Source organism: Capra hircus, chromosome 17 (genome assembly GCF_001704415.2).
Source record: "Capra hircus breed San Clemente chromosome 17, ASM170441v1, whole genome shotgun sequence".
NCBI lineage: Eukaryota > Metazoa > Chordata > Mammalia > Artiodactyla > Bovidae > Capra > Capra hircus.
Window position 1 is genome coordinate 10,006,805 of NC_030824.1, and position 18,690 is coordinate 10,025,494.

Sequence of the window (18,690 nt, forward strand, 5' to 3'; positions counted from 1 at the left end):
CATGTATCAATTCACTTAATTATTCTAATAACCCTAAGAGGTGAGTACTCTTGTTACGCCCATTCTGCGTGCTCATGCTCAGTCGCTTCAGTCACATCCAGTTGTCTGCAACCCCATGGACTGTAGCCCGCCAGGCTCCTCTGTCCATGGGATTTCCCAGGCAAGAATGCTCTCCTCCAGGGGATCTTCCCGACCCAGGGTTCGAACCCATGTCTCATGTCTCCTGCATAGGCAGACAGGTTCTTTACCACCAGTGCCACCTGGGAAGCCCTGTGCCCACTCTATCGGTGAACAAACTGAGGCACAGGGGGTTAAACAACGTGCCCAAGATCACAAAGTGATTAAGTGGGACAGCTGGGATTTGAACCAAGTTGTCTAGTTCCAAGGTCTGTGCTCTTTCTACGATATGGGTTTTGTTCTCTGCTTATAGAAACAGGGCTTCCCTGGTGGCTGAGATGGTAAAGTGTCTGCCTACAATGCGGGAGACCCGGGTTCAATCCCTGGGACGAGAAGATCTCCTGGAGAAGGAAATGGCAACCCACTCCAGTATCCTTGCCTGGAAAATCTGTGGATGGTGGGGCCTGGTGGGCTATAGTCCATGGAGTCGCAAAGAGTCAGACATGACTGAGCTGCTTCAGTTTTTTATTTTTTATAGTAATAGGACTCCATTAAGCACACTGTTCTATATCCTGTCTTTTCACTTCGCCGTGTATCTTGGAGATCTTTCTCTGCATTCTTTGCTCTTAGTATGACTTCATGGCACTCCGCTTTGTGGATGTACCATCATTTATTTGGCTAAGTGCCTTCTTGATGTGCACTTGGGTTACTGACAGTGTTTTCCTAGTTCAAACAATGCTGCAATGAATAGCCTTGTACAAACGTGGTTGCACACATCATGCACGTTTATATTAATTAAAAAAAATTTGACTGTGCAGTGCAATATGTGGGATCTTAGCTCTCCAGCCAAGGATCGAACCCATGCTCCCTGCATTGGAAGCAAGGAGTCTTAACCACTGAATCTCCAGGGAAGTCCCCATATATGCCAGTTATATCAATCAGCATAATGAATTCCTAGAGGTAGATTTGCTGGATCAAAGAGTATCCACATTAGCACGTTTGATAGTGATTATAGTTATTGTTAAGTTGCTCTCCAGTTACTTAACAGCTAACGGTTTAATCTACCCTTTAACCTTGTCAACAAATGCCAGACTTTTGGATCTTAAAACTGATAGGTTAAAAAATTGGCTCGTTGTGTGGGCTGTTTTGCATTTCTGTATAAGTAAGTTTGAAGACCTTTTTATATACTCAAGAGTCTCTTTATTTCCTCTTTTTTCTGTCTATTGTCCATTCATATTATATGTGTATTTTTCACCCACTGGGTTGTTTGCCTTTTCTTCCTTTTTTTGTGGGAGATCTTTATATATGAGGAAAATAAACTTTGTCACATTAGCTGCAAATTTTTTTTCTCCTTGTGGCTTATATTTTGACTTTGCTTATCATTTTTTCCAGTAGAAAATTTGCTTCTTCTTCTGTAATCAAAATTTGTGTGTGTGGTGGGGGGTGCACATGATTTTATGTAATGCCTAGAAAGTCCTTCTCAGTCCTGATATTAGGACAGATTGCTTTATATGATTCTTTCTAAAAACAATTTGTTCCCATTTTTTTTTTAAATAGTCAAGTCTTTGATCTATTTGGAACTTACCCAGATACAAAGTATCCAATAGAGACTGAACTTTACTGCTTTGGTCTAGATGATTCTTTGTTATCTTGACACCATTTATTGAATAATATAATAATATATTTTTGCATCAGTGAGCATTAGTTGACAGCACACTATGTGCCAGTCATTATAATCATCACTCGTATTTAGGGAAGGCTTATTATGTGCCAGGCACAGTGCTAAGCACTTTACATTTAGTCCACACAATACCAAGTGAAGTGAGGTGAGATGGAACTTCACTTTTCCAACTTGATTATTGCAACAGATACCTAATCAAGTTAGAAAAAGCTGATGGCATCCTGGACTTGGGAATGATGAAAGAGATAGAGAGGCAAAGTAGAACTTATACTTCCGGCAGCATGGGGGACCAGATCCACAGAATGGCTCTCTGGCCACGTAACAGTGAGATCCTAAATTAGATGCAGTTCCTAACACCTTGTTGGAAGGATGTGAAGAGGATTCAGTATTCCTCCATTTGCATGCAAGCATGTGTGCTAAGTCTCTTCAGTCGTGTCTGACTCTTTGCGACCCCATGGACGGTAGCCCGCCGGGCTCCTCTGTCCATGGGATTCTCTAGGCAAGACTACTGGAGCAGCATTCCATGAGCTCTTCTATTCCTCCTTCTGCTCCCGGTGAATCATGAGCTAAAACCTAATATGGAGTGGTGAGCAAGAGGCAAGGGAGTAAGGAAGGATTTCCCTGAAAGTTAACGTCAATATCAGATTCACAGTCAACAGACTAAATCTTAGGCCAGGGGGACAGTGGCTTTTACTGAACCTGAGAATTCCCCTTCAAAGGTCCTAAGCAACTGCTACTCCTCTCCAGGGATAAGCATCCTCATATTAAATTTCCCACAGAGTGAGCTCAAACAAGCATGACTTCACAATCAAAGATCATCACACACACACAAGGAAGTGAGCCACCAAGAGCAAGAGTCAGCAGAAATGATGACCATCAGATTTAGACCTGTAAAGACTTTAGACTTTGTATTTATGATATATAAGAATTTTAAAAATTCAATAAATAAAATTTAATCACCTGAAAGTGCCAGGAATAACCATGATAAATTAAAGCAATGCATTAAAAAAAAATAGACTGACTTGGAAGAAAACCAAATCAGATGCTTAGAGATAAAAGGTACAATTGTTGACCTTAAAAACCAAGTGGATGAGTGGCACATCATTCTTTCAGAGCTGAAGTCAGAATTAGTGAACTGGGAGAGAGATCTAAAGAAATTATTTAAACTTCAGCTCAGAGAAATGAAAAGCTTATAAGAGAAGTTCAAGACATGGGAAATAACTGAGAAAGTCTCTGCTGCTGCTGCTAAGTCGCTTCAGTCGTGTCTGACTCTGTGCGACCCCATAGACGGCAGCCCACTAGGCTTCCCTGCCCCTGGGATTCTCCAGGCAAGAACACTGGAGTGGGTTGCCATTTCCTTCTCCAATGCATGAAAGTAAAAAGTGAAAGTGAAGTCGCTCAGTCGTGTCCGACTCTTAGCGACCCCATGGACTGCAGCCTACCAGGCTCCTCCGTCCATGGATTTTCCAGGCAAGAGTACTGGAGTGGGGTGCCATTGCCTTCTCCGGAGAAAGTCTCTATACTAAGCAGGGTTTTTTTTTATTTAATCTTTACCAGATATACTGTGGGGAGACTGCAAAAAACATCAAAGATTTAGTCTTAAACTTGGAAAAGATAGACCATTCATGCAAGATCAATTATTAGGCTGAAATGACTTCCCAGTAACTACAACTGAAGGTGGAAGTCAGTGGAACAGTATCTTTAAAAAATTTAATTTAGTTAGTTTTAATTAAAAAAATTTTTTTGGCCATGCGACTTGCCATGTGGGATCTTAGTTCCCTGACCAGGGATTGAACCCATACCCCCACCCTGCATTGGGAGTGCAGAATCTTAACCACTGGACTGCCAGGGAAGTCCCTGGAACAGTATCTTTAATGTGTTAAGAGAAATGAGAGACGGAAAGAGAGAGAAAGAAGGAGAGGTTAAGATTGAGAAGACCAAGACTGACTTGATTGATTTAGGTCGAGAGCCTATAAGAAGGCTCAGAGATAGGAAGGCCCAAGTGTTTTTTTTTTTTTTTTGCTTGAGGGGAGAGTAAATGACGGAGGGCTTTATATACTAGGATGAAGAGTGTGATTGTACATGGTTAGGGGCACTGCTGCCTGTATTTGAATCCTAGCTCTGCAGTTTACTAGCTCCCTGCTTGCTGTGCCTCTTTTTCCTCATCTGGAAGTGGGGATAATTACAGTACCTATAGCAGAAGGCTAATGAGAAGTCCGTGACTCGGTATCTTTTAAACGTTAACTGAATTTTTAACGATAACGCAATGCCTAGACGGTGGTAGGTGCTTAATGAATGCTGGTGCCTGTGCCCTCCAGGAATCGACAGCTGGATCAACCTGAGCCGTGTGGACCCAGACGCGGAGGTGCAGGGTGAGGTCTGCCTGGCCGTGCAGACGCTGGAGGACGTGCGGGGCCGTTGTCTTCACTGTCACGTGCTCCAGGCTAGGTATGGTCATGATGGGGGTGAGGGTGGAGTGGGGGGTGCTCTGAGAATGAGCAGGAATCCACTGGACTCCTCCCAGCTGCCTTGAGACCACCTCACTCCTGAGATACTTCTGGGCTCAAAACCGACATTCTTTATAAGGCAAACAGTCCAAGCTCACCAGGTTGCAAGTTTCTTGGGTTAAAGCATGAGCAAAATCTTTGTTGGGTCCCCAGTGACCAGCAACCAAAGGCCAGACACTCAGAATGACCAGGCAGATGGGTGTGGAGATGTATTAATCAAATCATAAGTGATAGACACCCAGTTTATACTGGCTTAAGCAGATTGGCTCGTATGAATGACATGCAGCTTTAGGCATGGCTGGATCCAGGTGCTCCAACAGAGACATCAGGAATCTGTAGACATAGATTCCTTGGGTGTCTTTTGTATTAACTTTATTCTCAGACAGTTTCTCGGAGAAGGCAATGGCACCCCACTCCAGTACTCTTGCCTGGAAAATCCCATGGATGGAGGAGCCTGGTAGGCTGCAGTCCATGGGGTTGCGAAGAGTCAGGCATGACTGAGCAACTTCACTTTCGCTTTTCACTTTCATGCACTGGAGAAGGAAATGGCAACCCACTCAGTATTCTTGCCTGGAGAATCCCAGGGACAGTGGGCTCCTGTCTATGGGGTCGCACAGAGTCGGACACGACTGAAGTGACTTAGCAGCAGTAGCAGCGCTTTCTCCCCAGGTAGGGGCAAAGCTGACCCTAACAGCTCCAGACTGGCCTCCTACCAATTTGGCAGCTCCAATGAAAAAACTATCTTCCACCATTTCCAACCAATATCCTGGGACTAACTCTTATTGACCCAGTTTGGAGTACCTGCCTATCGTTGAACCAATTACACTGACCCTGATTGGTCAGCCCCTTCCTGGCAGAGAGGGAGGAATCAACCCACTCAAGGCATGTGGGCTGGGAGAAAGGGACAGGCGGGTCCTGTCCCAAGGAAACATCAGAAAAAAGATGGATGCAACTCCTGGGATACCCATCTTCCCTCTTGTCTATCACTCCTCTCGTTCTCAGCTGCGCCATCACTCTATTTCTTTGACTATTTCCACTCCTTTCACCCTCCCATGTCTTATTTTGTTTTTTGCTCATGTTTTTCCCCACACCTTACTCCCTTTATTCTTACTTTTAGGTCAGTCCTCACCCACGTTGAACTAGGTCTCTATTTCTTCCATTTCTAGTTTGCTCTGTGACCTTAAAGCCCTTTCTTGCCCTCTCTGTGCCTCTCCCACTGCTTCCAGATTTCTATCCCCAGCTGGAGCTCCCTGGAGACTGAATGGAGTAGCAGGCAGGCATAGGACAGGCAAAGGGACTTTTTTTGGGGTAGGGACTCCTCACTTACTCTGTGCCCATGGCCTCCTCCCCAGCTACAAAGGATCCTTGCAAGTAGGAGAGGGACCGATCGCTGTCGCTTAGCAACTAGGCTGGCTCCTAGGAAACCAAAGAAGGCTTTGGATGCCAAGCAGGGTGGGAGAGAAACAGCAGGAGGAAACAAGCAGCCCCTGGGTGTGTGGGGGAGAGGGTCCCTGTATTTGGGGGACCTTGAGAAGGAGGGGTGGGAGAGGCTGAGACTTGGGTTGTCATGGCAACCAGAGGCAGGGGGTCCCTTCCTCAGGCCTTTTCTTGGTCCTAGTGTGGTTAGGAGTGTTTGTTGAGTGAATGAGTGAGCTGAGCACTCTTCACATGTCATCTCATCCCTTAGCCCTGTGAGGTCAGTCTGTTATTTCTCTGATTTTCCAGATGAGGAAATTGAGGCTCAGGGAGGGCAAGTGACTTCTCCAAGTGTCACTCAGCCAGTGAATGGGAGAATCCAGGCTATGAACCCTGGCATCTGGCATCTGGTCTCCCATCCATGGGCTCCAGGGAAACAGAGGCTCCCTTTCCCTTCCTCACTGCACCTTCACCTGCTGCTTTGTGATGTTCAGCTTGACCTTTCTGCGCTTCAGTTTCCTTACCTAGAAAACGTGGGCATAGTAATGTGTCCTCGTAGGGTAGCGTTAATCAAAAGGAAGATACCAGGTTTGGACAGGCCTGGTGAGGGATGCTCTTTGCTAGATCCCTACAATGTACTATTGTGTTGTCTTGGAAATCAGCAGCATTTGAATTGTCTACCCTGAACCCCTTCCCCAAGGCTTGGGTCTTGGTCCTTAAGGGTCCTGTGACTCCCCCACCCCATTCCTTACCTCATCTGTCCCCAGGGACCTGGCCCCCCGAGACATCTCTGGCACATCTGACCCATTTGCACGTGTGTTTTGGGGCAGCCAGAGCTTGGAGACTTCGGTAAGTGGTGGAGCAGAGCTGGGAGACTGGGGCATTAAATGACTTTGGGAAAGCCACTTAACCACTCTGAACCTCAGCCTTCCCATCTGTAAAATGGAGACAAGAATGGTCCCATTAGCTCTCTCTGTCTCTCACTCCCTCCCCTCCCAGACCATCAAGAAGACTCGCTTCCCATACTGGGATGAGGTGCTGGAGCTGCGGGAGATGCCAGGTTCCCCATCCCCTCTGCGAGTGGAACTCTGGGACTGGGACATGGTTGGCAAGAATGACTTCTTGGGAATGGTGAGCACCCCCCAGATACCCTCCATGGCTCACCACTGCCTCCAGGAGGGACTGGGGAGAAGGGCTGGGCATCCTGGGGCTCACTTGGAAGGGTAGATGTGACGTTTGCCTTATCAGGTACCTTGGCCAGGCCTGGGTAACAGAGTCCATGATCCCATTGGTGCAGGAACCTACCTAAGGTCATAGGGTGGGCCCAGATTCTTATTCTGGGGTGAGAGGACGCAGGTTGACTGTGTGCTTCACTGTGCTAAGTGCTTCTCCAGCATCGCTTCGTTTATATAACCCTGATGGCCACTGTTAAGAGGCTGGGACCATTGCTGTCTCTGTCTTACAGATGGGAAGACTAAGGTTCAGAGAGGTGAAGTGGCTTTCCCAAGGTCATATGATTAAGAAATGGCAGAGTCAGTATTTGAGTTCATGTCTCTCTGAATCCAGAATCTAACTCTTACTCCTGGATGCACTGGACTCAAGGTCTTTCTCTTGGAACTTCAGTCTCCCCATCTGTAAAGTGGGTATGATTTTTCTTGCCTCTCAGGAGTAGTGAGTGGATGTATACTCAGCATTTTTATTTTGACAGTTTTTTTTGGTTTTTTTTTCTGTCTGGGTCGCATGACCAGGGATTAAACCTGGGCCACGGCAGTGAAAGCCGAGTCCTAACCACTAAGCCACCAGGGAAATCCTGAAACTGCCAGTTTTTAAAAGGAGGCAAGATTAGAGTAAATAAGAGGGAGACTTGGTCATGGATCTCCCTTGAAATGACCACATGCTTCACCAAAGTCATCAAGGTGTGTAAAATGGTGCCGCTGCTTTGGAAAAGTCTGGCACTTCCTCAGTAGTTAGAGTTACCACGTGACCCAGCAATTGCATTCCTGGGTATGTACCAAAGAGAAAGGGAAACACATATCCACACACAACATTGTACGTTAATGTAAATAGCAGCATCATTCATAAATAGCCAAAAGTAGAAACAGCTCAAATGTCTATCAATAGATGAATGAAGAAACAAAATATAGTATATTTACTCAGCGGAATATGTGGCCATAAAAAGCGATGACATCCTGACACATGGATCCTGTGACATTCATCCTGACACATTCATCCAACAATATGGATGAATTTTGAAAACACAATGCTAAGTGAAAGAAGCCTGTCCCAAACTCCCCACATATTACAAAATTTCATCTATCAGTTCAGTTCAGTTCAGCTGCTCAGTCGTGTCTGACTCTTTGTGACCCCGTGGACTGCAGCACGCCAGGTCTCCCTGTCCATCACCAACTCCCGGAGTTCACTCAAACTCATGTCCATTGAATCAGTGATGCCATCCAACCATCTCATCCTCTGTCGTCCCCTTCTCCTCCTGCCTTCAATCTTTCCCAGCATCAGGGTCTTTTCAAATGAGTCAGCTCTTCCCATCAGGTGGCCAAAGGACTGGAGTTTCAACTTCAACATTAGTCCTTCCAATGAACACTCAGGACTGATCTCCTTTAGGATGGACTGACTGGTTGGATCTCCTTGCAGTCCAAGGGACTCTCAAGAGTCTTCTCCCACACCATAGTTCAAAAGCATCAATTCTTCAGTGCTCAGCTTTCTTTATAGTTCAACTCTCACATCCATACATGACTACTGGAAAAACCATAGCCTTGACTTGACAGACCTTTGTTGACAAAGTAATGTCTCTGCTTTTGAATATGCTGTCTAGGTTGGTCATAACTTTCCTTCCAAGGAGTAAGTGCCTTTTAATTTCATGGCTGCAGTCACCATCTGCAGTGATTTTGGAGCCTCCAAAAATAAAGTCAGTCACTGTTTCCACTGTTCCCCCATCTATTTGCCATGAAGTGATGGGACCGGATGCCATGATCTTCGTTTTCTGAATGTTGAGCTTTAAGCCAACTTTTTCACTCTCCTCTTTCACTTTCATCAAGAGGCTTTTTAGTTCCTCTTCACTTTCTGCCATAAGGATGGTGTCATCTGCATATCTGAGGTTATTGATATTTCTCCCAGCAATCTTGATTCCAGCTTATGCTTCTTCCAGCCCAGCATTTCTCATGATGTACTCTGCATATAAGTTAAATACAAGAGAATCTATAAAGACAGAAAAATTAGTGGTTGCCAGGGACTGGAGAATGGGGAGTGTTTGCTAATGGATATAGGCTTCCTTTGGCCAGAGGAGCTGATAGAAAATGGTCTGAAATTAGTGGTGGTAGTTGCACAACCTGTAAGTATACTAAAAACCACTGAATTACTTTAAATTGGTGAATTATATGGAAAATAAATTATATCTGCATAAAGTTGTTATTTAAAAAGAGAGGGGGAGGGTGGGACTTGACCTTCTGGACTATCTTTAAGCCTTTTGATAGATGCAAGTTTTGCCCCTCAATGGAGCTGAAAATACATTCACTCCAGACATGCTGTGTCTAGCCACTGTGTGACCTTGGGCAAGTTACTCCACCTCTCCGAGCCTCAGTTTCCTCAATCGTATATTAAGTGCTCTCTGGAGGCCTTTGGTACCCTGGCAGGAGCTAATAATTGGGAACTGGGGGACAGAGTGTTGCCATCGTTGTGTTGATAGAACACGGTGGAGGAGGAGGAGGAGCTGACCCTGGGTGGGCTTTGCCACCCCTCCTTGGGTGGGCAGTCTAACTCTTCTTCCGGGGCCCATCAGGGCAGAGCTCTGCTGAGGGTCTGTGTGTCGCCCCACAGGTGGAGTTCCCCCCACAGGTCCTGCAACACAACCCGCCCAATGGCTGGTTCCGCCTCCTGCCCTTTCCCAGAGCAGAGGAGGATTCTGGGTAAATGTGGGTACAGTGGGAGGAGGCCGGGCTGGAACCATGTTGGGTTCCGTCTTCTGCTCGCAGGCCAGTCCTTATGGGTGCCCACGTCAGCCCACACGCTGTCACCAGGTCCCTTCATTCATTTAACAGATGCTTGCTGAATGTCTCACCACATGCGTTTACATGCGTCCAAATGAGTTCACCTTATTCCCATCCACCTGCAAACACATCAGTTCAATCTGATGTGTGTGCAGAAATTCTGGTCCCTCCACACCCGTCCACACACCTGTTCACACCATCCGTTCCTGTATACATGCGTTTACACTGGCCTCGTCTTTCTACACTGGCCAGATCTGTTTACACTGCCTGCCTGTATCCATTCCTGTTCACCCCTGTTTATGGTGCCCACGCCTGTTCACACCTGCCCATACCTGTCTTATCTGACAATTATCCGTGCTCTTCACCGGCGCTCACACCTGCCTCTTGCTCCCCGCCCCTGCCCATACATACTTACGCTCCTTTTCCTGTGTTCTGGCCCCGGCCAGCGGGAGCTTGGGTGCTCTGAGGCTGAAGGTGCGCCTGACCGAGGACTCTGTCCTGCCCTCACAGTACTACCAGCCGCTCAGGGAGCTGCTCATGGAGTCGGTGCTGGGGCCAGCAGAGGTGGGTGCGTCACTGGGGGTGTGTGTGGGGGGATCTGGATCATGGCCACCCCCTGCTTTAGGGATGTCTAGCTGAGCTCTTCTGCTTTGAGGTCCCAGGGCCCCAGGCCACCTCTCCTGCCTCCTGTCCTTGTGCAGGAAGATGCCGCCAGCCCCTTGGCTGTCCTGGAGGAGTTGACCTCGGGGGACTGCCGCCAGGAGCTGGCCACCAAGTTGGTGAAGCTCTTTCTGGGCCAGGGTCTGACTGGGCCCTTTCTGGACTATCTCACCCGGCGCGAGTTGGCACGGACCAGTGAGTTGCCTGCGTGACTACCCCCAGGCATCACTCCCCAAGGATGGGTCTGCAGAAGGTCTCAGAGAGAGATTTGGGGAGCTCAGGTAGAAGACAGGCTGCTGTGTCTTTGTGTGTTGGGGCAACAGGGCCTAGGAACCCCCAGCCAGCTGGGAGCATGGTCTTGGGTTCAGGACCTGGTTTTACTACTCATGTGCTGTGTGACCTTAGGCAGCTCACTTAACCATTCTGGGCCTTTGTACCATGAAAGGAGTTGATGTGGCTGATCTCGATTCCTGAGGCTGAAAAGATCATGACCACTGCCCCCACCCCCACCTTGGGTGGGTGGGGTGAGATGGATCCAGCCCCCTACATCCAAGCAAACGCTTCCCTCTGTCCTCTCAGCTGACCCCAACACCCTCTTCCGTTCTAACTCCCTGGCGTCCAAGTCAATGGAGCAGTTTATGAAGGTGAGTAGGTGAAGGCCTGGGGGGTTGGTGGGCAGTCCGGCAGCTGCTTCTCCACGGGGACTCCCTTCCCAGTGCTTACTTGGAGCCCAGAGCTTGGCTGGCCTCAGATGGCCCTGGGCAGCCGAGCTGGGGGGCTGGTGGCTGGCCTCACCCTGAATTGCACCCCACCCCAGCCCAGAGGCAGGCTTCCACCTCTCTCTGAACCTCTCCCTGCATGGTCCCCCCTGCCCCCAGCTCATGGGCGCACCCCGGCCTCACCCTCAGCCCCGCCCCGTGTGGTGCCCCCTGCCCCCAGCTCGTGGGCATGCCCTACCTGCATGAGGTCCTAAGGCCGGTGATCAACCGCGTCTTCGAGGAGAGGAAGTACATGGAGCTGGATCCCTGCAAGATGGACCTGGGCCGCACCCGGTGAGCCAGACCTGAGGGATGAACCCGCCACAGCCCCCTCGTCTGCCTGCCAGACCTGTCAGGCTGGGTCTGTGCCTTCTGCCACCCCACCCCTCCTTCTTGCTTGGGAGCCCTGTGTTCTACAGTCTCACAGCCTCCCCTGAGAGCAGCCAACCCCTTAGACCGTGTGGTGCGGTGCTTCTAAGCGGGCCTCTGAGATATGAGTGCCCTGGGTTCAAACCCCAGCTCTGCCATTACTGGTGGGTGGGTTATTTCAAGCCTCGTGAATATCTACCGGATGGACTATCGGGAGAATGAACTGAGTCATCCACACGAAGCCCGGCACTAGCCAGTACTCCAGAAGCACTGTTATTTCTGTTATTGCGGCAGTGGTGGCTGAGGCCCCTGGGGGAGGGTCTGTGGCAGAGGTTGGCCTGCTGCAGTGCTTGATGACGTGGGTTAGGGGGCAGGGCAATGACAGGGTTGCGGGGGTCATTCCATTTCTCCTGGGCTCCTCTTTTCTTTCCAAGACTTTTTTTCCCTCCAGCTCAGGGAATTGAACACAGGGATTGAACCCAAGTCTTCTGCATTGCAAGCGTATTCGTTACCTTCTGAGCCACCAATTCACTTTAAGTAGCCTGATTGTTCCCATTTAACAGATGAGATTGTTTCCATTTAACAGATGGCTTGTTCCTACCAAGCCATCAGAGTTGGCTGCTGGGCAGTCCACAGGGGACCATGGTGGATGTAGGAAAGGGTCTTTCCTTCTCTTTGGGCCTTGCCCAAGCAAGTGATACCCACCCCTTCTGACCACCTGGGAGCAGGCATTAGGACCCCTTTTTACAGACGAGGAAACAGCCTCAGAGAGGGGAAGTCACCTGCCTAAGGCTGTACAGCTGGGAAGTTGCCAAGTGGGGATTTGAACGCAGCCCCTGAGTAGAAGGGCAGAGTCCATCTGTGAAACCCCAAGGCCAGGGCTTTTCCCAGAATACCTGGCAAAGACAGTGGGACTCAGTGGGTGCCCACAGGGAGCAGGGGCATCTGGGAACTGGCCAGGGCAGGGTGCAGACAGACTCTGGAATTTTTATCCTGAGTTCTAATCTATGTTCTGCCACCTATTGGCAAGGGGACTTCTCTGAGCCTCAGTTTCCTCATCTGTTAAGTGGGAACAATCAGGCTACTTAAAGTGACATTGGTGGCTCAGAAGGTAATGAATACGCTTGCAATACTGGAGACTTGGGTTCAATCCCTGTGTCAGGAAGATCTCCTAGAGAAGGAAATGGTTATCCACTCCAGTATTCTTGCCTGGAGAATTCCATGGACAGAAGAGCCTGGGGGGCTACAGTCCACGGGGTCACGAAAAGCTGAACATAGTTGAGTGACTGAGTACACCCCCCCACACACACACGCATGTTTGTGCCAAGCACTAGGCTGAATGCTGAGTTTGTAGCAGGGAACAAACAGACACAAATCTGTCTTATTGGGGGAGACAGGTAATATTAATAAACTAAAGACTCTTGCAGGTGATTAGTGAAATGGAGGGAAGTAAAGTGAGGGAGTGTCATGGGAAGAGCCAGAGAGGTCCCAGGGACAGCCTCACAGAGAAGGGGATGTGGAATCTAAGGCTTGGAGGAGGTGAGGGAGGGAGTCGTGTGCAGGTCTGCTGGAAGATGTTCCAGGCAGGGGAAACAGCAAGTGCAAAGGTCCTGGGGCAGCAGTGCGTGTCTGGCAGGTCTGCACTGAAAATGCAGGGAACCTGGGTCCATGCTGGTGAGCAGTGGGAGAGAGACGGCCTCTTTGAGGAGGTAACTCTCCACAGGGGGAATGGACCAGTAGGAGGGGAGGCCATGGAGAAGGGACAAGAAGGTGGGTGCTCTCTGAGCTTAGTAGGGGTTGGGTTCTGAGGCACAACCCTCCGCTTGCTTCCCCAGGAGAATCTCCTTCAAGGGTGCACCCTCCGAGGAACATGTGCGGGAGGCCAGCCTGGGGCTGCTGACCGGCTACCTGGGGCCTATCGTGGATGCCATTGTGGGCTCCGTGGGGCGCTGTCCACCCGCCATGCGCCTCGCCTTCAAGCAGCTGCGCCAGCGCGTGGAGGAGCGTTTTCCCCAGGTGGAGCATGAGGTGGGTCAGGCGGTCCCCTTGGGTAGATGGGGAGACTGAGGCTGGGGAGGGGCAGTGGCTTGTCCAGGGCCACAGGGAGAGGCGGGGGAGGAGCGGGACAGAACCTGGGCTACCCACCCTGAGGTGCTGTGTGTCTTGGCAGAAGTGGGGACAGTGTTCTGGCAGGATCTGGGGCCCAGGGGTGATGATAGTGGTGATGATGAGGATGACAATAATAACACCAGCTAACACTGCATATATTGGGACTTCCCTGGGCTTAGTGATAAAGAATCCGCCTGCCAATGCAGGAGATGCAGGACACGTGGGTTCGATCCCTGGGTCGGGAAGATCCCCTGGAGAACACAGCAACCCGCTCCAGTATTCTTGCCTGGAGAATCCCACGGACAGAGGAACCTGCTGGGCTATAGTCCGTGAGGTCACAAAGAGTCAGACACAACTGTGACCAACCACCACCACCACACTATGTACTGCCCTGTCTAGGGATCAGATTTTGTGTTACATGCTTATTATCTCTTCTCGTCTTCACATCCACCCTGTGAGGTGGGTGCCAGTATTATCCCATTTTACAGAGGAGGAAACTGAGGCCCAGAGAGATGAGGTGCTTTGCCTAAGAGTCGTGGACTCAAGATTCAGCCTCCAGACTCGCAGAGGGAATCTCTCCCTTCTCCCCTCGTCCTCTTCCTCAGACCTGAGCCCGGGCCTCCAACTGGGACGAGGCTGATTTACACCCCACCCTGTGGGGCTCTTGCCTCGGCTGCTGGTGGAGGTGCTAAGTGGGACACATCCGCAGCTGGGGGCAGGGGAGGCGGGATACCAGCTCCCCAGACAGCCTGGCCCTTGTGGGAGGAGCCCCGATTAGTGACACCCAAGTGTCCCCCAGGTCTCAGCCCCCATGGTGAGCGGTGGCCGCAGGGAACAGAGGCTTCCTCATGCCCATGAAGATGGAGGGGGCCAGAGAAACCCAAGCAGCCCCTCTCTTTGCCGCTCTGATACCTGGTTCCTTCTCAAGAAAGGAGGAAGTTAATGAGCTGACGTCAAAGGCTAAAGTTACTGAGCAACATGGCAGGCTGGGGTGGGGGGCAGCCTAGGGGCAGTTTGGGGTTCCAGATCTGTGGGACCTCCTCCCCCATCTCTGAGCAGCTCCAGGGACCCAGCTCCTGGCAAGGCTCAGTGTCAATGCAGAGGTGCCCTGGAAAGTTGGCACATACCCAGAGAGGGTATTGTCTTATGTGTGAATACAACCCCTAAATAAACACTGCAGCATATTCTCGGGGGCTAAATATAGCTTGGTGAGTGTGATGGGTAGGTGAGGAGCCGTTTGGAGGGGGTCAGCGCCCAGGAGAGAGACACGCCTCTTCCCAAGTTCCCTCTGGAGCTGGGGGAATCAGCCTTATTTGCAGGTGGCCCAGGCCAGGGTCTCACATGAAGGGCCATCACGCTTTACAATCTGTGGAGGGCAGAGGCTGGAACTGGGGCTGTGCAGGGAGCCAGCTGAAATGGGTTTGCTACCAAGCCTCAGTTTCTTTATCCGGAAAATGGGGATAGTAGTACTACCCCATGAGATTGCTTGAGGAATTGTGCAGGCTTGTGCAGGCTTAGTTTTAACACCCAGTAGCTAGTGTTGAGGCGAAGGCAACGGCAACCCACTCCAGTACTCTTGCCTGGAAAATCCCATGGACGGAGGAGCCTGGTGGGCTGCCGTCTATGGGGTGGCACAGAGTTGGACATGACTGAAGCGACTTAGCAGCAGCAGCAGCAGCAGCTAGTGTTGAATGCAGGACAGTGTGATGAAGAGCAGAGTTCGAGTTCTGCCTGGGTTCAAATCCTGGCTCTGCCACTTATTGCTGTGTGACCTTGGGCAAGTGACCTTCCCTCTCTGGGTCTCAGTTGCTTCCTCTGTAAGATGGAGACACAGAACCTCCAAGGGTGAGTATTATATAAGCAAATACATGGAGAAATATTCGGCCTGTTGCTATTCATGATCAGAAATCACAGATCTGGGTGTGAATCCTGCTTCCTCTACTCATCAGCTGTGTGACCTGGGGCAAGTCAGTTGACATCTCTGAGCTTCTGCTTCCTCAGCTGTAAAATGGGAATAATGACGATGCCTCCTTCACAGGGCTGTGCCCTTTGCACAGTGCTTGGCACAAAGCAGACTCTGAGGACGTTTGGCTAAGTCTGATGGTGCAAAATTGGTATTATTACTCCGTTTTCCAGGTGGGGAAACTGAGGCCCAGAGAAGAAAAGCCTCCTTGGCAGACCAGGATGGCCTCCTGAGCCATGTACCCTTCTCCCTGTACCACCGATCCCTTGTCCTTGCTGTCCCAGTTTTCCCAACTGGGAAGTGGGTTTGGAGGACCCCTCTCACCTGCTGCTCCTCTCCGCAGGATGTGAAGTACCTGGCCATAAGCGGCTTTCTCTTCCTGCGATTCTTCGCACCTGCCATCCTCACCCCGAAGTTGTTTGACCTCCGGGACCAGCATGCAGATCCCCAGACCAGCCGCTCACTGCTGCTGCTTGCCAAGGTGCAGGCCGTGGAGGGCTCCCCCCCAAAATATCCTGGGTGTTCTTAGCCACGGAGGAGCATGGGAGGACCAAACTGGGAGGCCAGACCCATGGAAGACCCAAATGAGACCCAGAGAAATCTGTTTGACATGGCACCTCCAGCTTTTTAAAAATTAATTAGACTGTACCAGGCCTTAGTTGTGCCATGTGGGATCTTTAGTTGTGGCATGCGGGATCTAGTTCCCTGACTAAGGATTGAACTTGGGGCCCCCCGCACTGGAAGCATGGAGTCTTAGCCACTGGACCATGTGGGGGAAGTCCCAGCTTTTCATCCTAAGTGTGAAGGCTTTCATTTTGCTCTCAATTCCCTCTTTGGAACGAAACCCCTCCCCTTCTGGGGGAAGGTGGGAAGCAGGCTAGCAGTCATTTACACTTTAGTATGAATCAGACCATCGTTCACAAAGGGGCCACATTTGGAGGTTCTGATGGGCTCAAGTATGTATGATGAGATCAAGCAGTCCTGAATGAGGTTATTTGGGTTCTAGATGGGGGACAGAATAAAAGCACTGGGGATACACATCTGCGCACAGAGAGGGGCAGATATCTTTTCAGGCAGGTGCTTCTATCACTTTCTCCTTTCATTGGACACTGAGTTGGGAGCCAGGACTCCGGGGCTGTTCTGGGTCCACAGAGGCCCTCTCCTGCTGCAGTGACCTTGGCCCTGGCAGCGCCCCCTGCTCCTTTGCTCCAGGCTGTGCAGAGCATTGGAAATCTGGGCCAGCAGCTGGGCCAGGGCAAGGAGCTGTGGATGGCCCCCCTACACCCCTTCCTGCTGCAGAGTATTTCCAGGGTGAGAGACTTCCTGGACCAGCTGGTGGACATGGATGGGAAGGAGGGTGAGTTCCCATGGCTCTGCCACAGCCAACTTGTCACTCTGCGGAACCCTTAGGACCTACCTGTCCACCACCCCTCCCCCACCCCAGCACTTACTGAGACTGTACACCTGTGGGTCAGCTAGTCAGTCAACAAACCCTTCCTGGCATATGCTGTGCTAGGGCCCAGGGATGAACAGATGCAGGCCCTCCAGACCGTTTCAGCCCCTGTGGAGATGTGAGAGGGGATTGCGGCATGGCACTTACTCCATTGACAGATATCTATTAAGTGCCTGCTATGTCCTAGACACCGTTCCAGGGTCTGGGGACACAGCAGTGGGTGAAACAGAAGAAGCTCCTGCTCATGTGGACGTTTTATTCTAGTGGAGACAACAGGCAGTAAACAAGATGAGTTAGCAAATCATATGGTGTGTTAGGGAGAGAGAAGTGCTAAGGAGAAACAATAAAGGAAGGAAGGGGATATTGGGCTGGGGGGCGGCAGATCAGCCTTTTAGAGAGGGTGGCCAGGAATGGCCTCCCCAGGGTGATATTAGAGCAAAGACCTGAAAGAGGACAGAGAGCAAGCACTGAGGATCCTGGGAAAGTGTTTCAGGCTGGGGACAGTGTGTGCAAAGGCCCTGGGGTGGACAGTGAGGGGGGCCAGTGAAGAAGAATGGACGAGAGGGAGTGGAGGAGAGGTGAGGGGGCAGGTCATGTGGGGTTGCTGGAAGGAGTTAGGCTTTTACTTGGAGTGAGGTGGAACCACAGGGTGGATTTATTTTATTGATGTTTAAGTATTTATTTATTTGGCTGCGTCAGGTCTTGGTTGTGGCACGAGGGCTTCTCTCTAGTTGTGACATGTGGGCTCAGTAGCTGTGCAGGCTTAGTTGCCCTGCGGCATGTGGGATCTTAGTTTGCTGACCAGGAATCGAACCTGTGTCCCCTGCATTGGCAGGTGGATTCTTAACCACTGGACCCCCAGGGAACTCCCCATGGGATAGTTTTAAGCAGAGGAGTTAGGGATGAGTCTATATCATAATGTGGGACCCAGGTCATGAAGTACTTGGGTCCGAATCACCTAGGAGCACCCTGTGGAAATGTGGAGGCCTGGTTGTGACCTGGTGGGGTCCCTGTATGCTGGGGGTGGGGGGGCCTATGTCTGGATCCCCTAAGGGTAGCTAGATCCAGGGCATAGTGACTAGCATCCGGTCACTCCCTGGACTGACTCCGTAAAGCGTGGCTCCTCCTGCTGGTGCCTGTACATCCCTCAAGTTGGAAAGGGATCACCAAGGCCAACTTTGGGGCCCCCACTCCCTGCCACCCCCATTCCCTTCCCCAGCCCTCAATAACACCATTCCCTTTGGAGAAAGTAGAGCCCATCTAATTCATCCTCCTGCCTCTCGGGGAGCCAAGAATCCCGCTTTTCCATGAGACCCTCGGAAGGTGGAGCCTGGGTGGGAAGGGTTCCCAGTCCCCCCTCCCCATTTTCCAGAGGCTGGGGGCCCAGCCAGGGCCCTGGTCCCGCCCTCAGTGACTGTCCGAGAAGGCTACCTGCTCAAGCGCAAGGAGGAGCCTGCCAGCCTGGCCACACGCTTTGCCTTCAAGAAGCGCTACTTCCGGCTCAGCGGGGAGACGCTGTCCTACTCCAAGAGTCCTGAGTGGCAGGTGGGGCTCCAGCCCGCGGTGGAGGGACTTCCACAGTGGCCTCCCTCACAGAGCTGCCTCTTTGTACCCAGGGGGATACTGAGGCCCAGGAGGGGACAAGGACTTGCCCAA

The 18,690-nt window shown here is 50.7% G+C and overlaps 1 protein-coding gene across 1 annotated transcript in view; it reads left to right on the forward strand.

Moving 5' to 3' along the window:
* The window catches only part of RASAL1 (RAS protein activator like 1), a 32,351-nt gene that overhangs the window by 9,029 nt on the left and 4,632 nt on the right, over positions 1-18,690 (forward strand). Inside the window, exons 5-16 of the mRNA XM_018061177.1 lie at positions 4,117-4,246; positions 6,489-6,570; positions 6,721-6,852; positions 9,553-9,641; positions 10,169-10,286; positions 10,424-10,577; positions 10,962-11,026; positions 11,322-11,434; positions 13,345-13,537; positions 15,925-16,062; positions 16,794-16,938; positions 18,407-18,579. Of these exons, the coding sequence (XP_017916666.1) occupies positions 4,117-4,246; positions 6,489-6,570; positions 6,721-6,852; positions 9,553-9,641; positions 10,169-10,286; positions 10,424-10,577; positions 10,962-11,026; positions 11,322-11,434; positions 13,345-13,537; positions 15,925-16,062; positions 16,794-16,938; positions 18,407-18,579 (1,532 nt within the window). The remainder of the gene's footprint in view (positions 1-4,116; positions 4,247-6,488; positions 6,571-6,720; positions 6,853-9,552; positions 9,642-10,168; positions 10,287-10,423; positions 10,578-10,961; positions 11,027-11,321; positions 11,435-13,344; positions 13,538-15,924; positions 16,063-16,793; positions 16,939-18,406; positions 18,580-18,690) is intronic.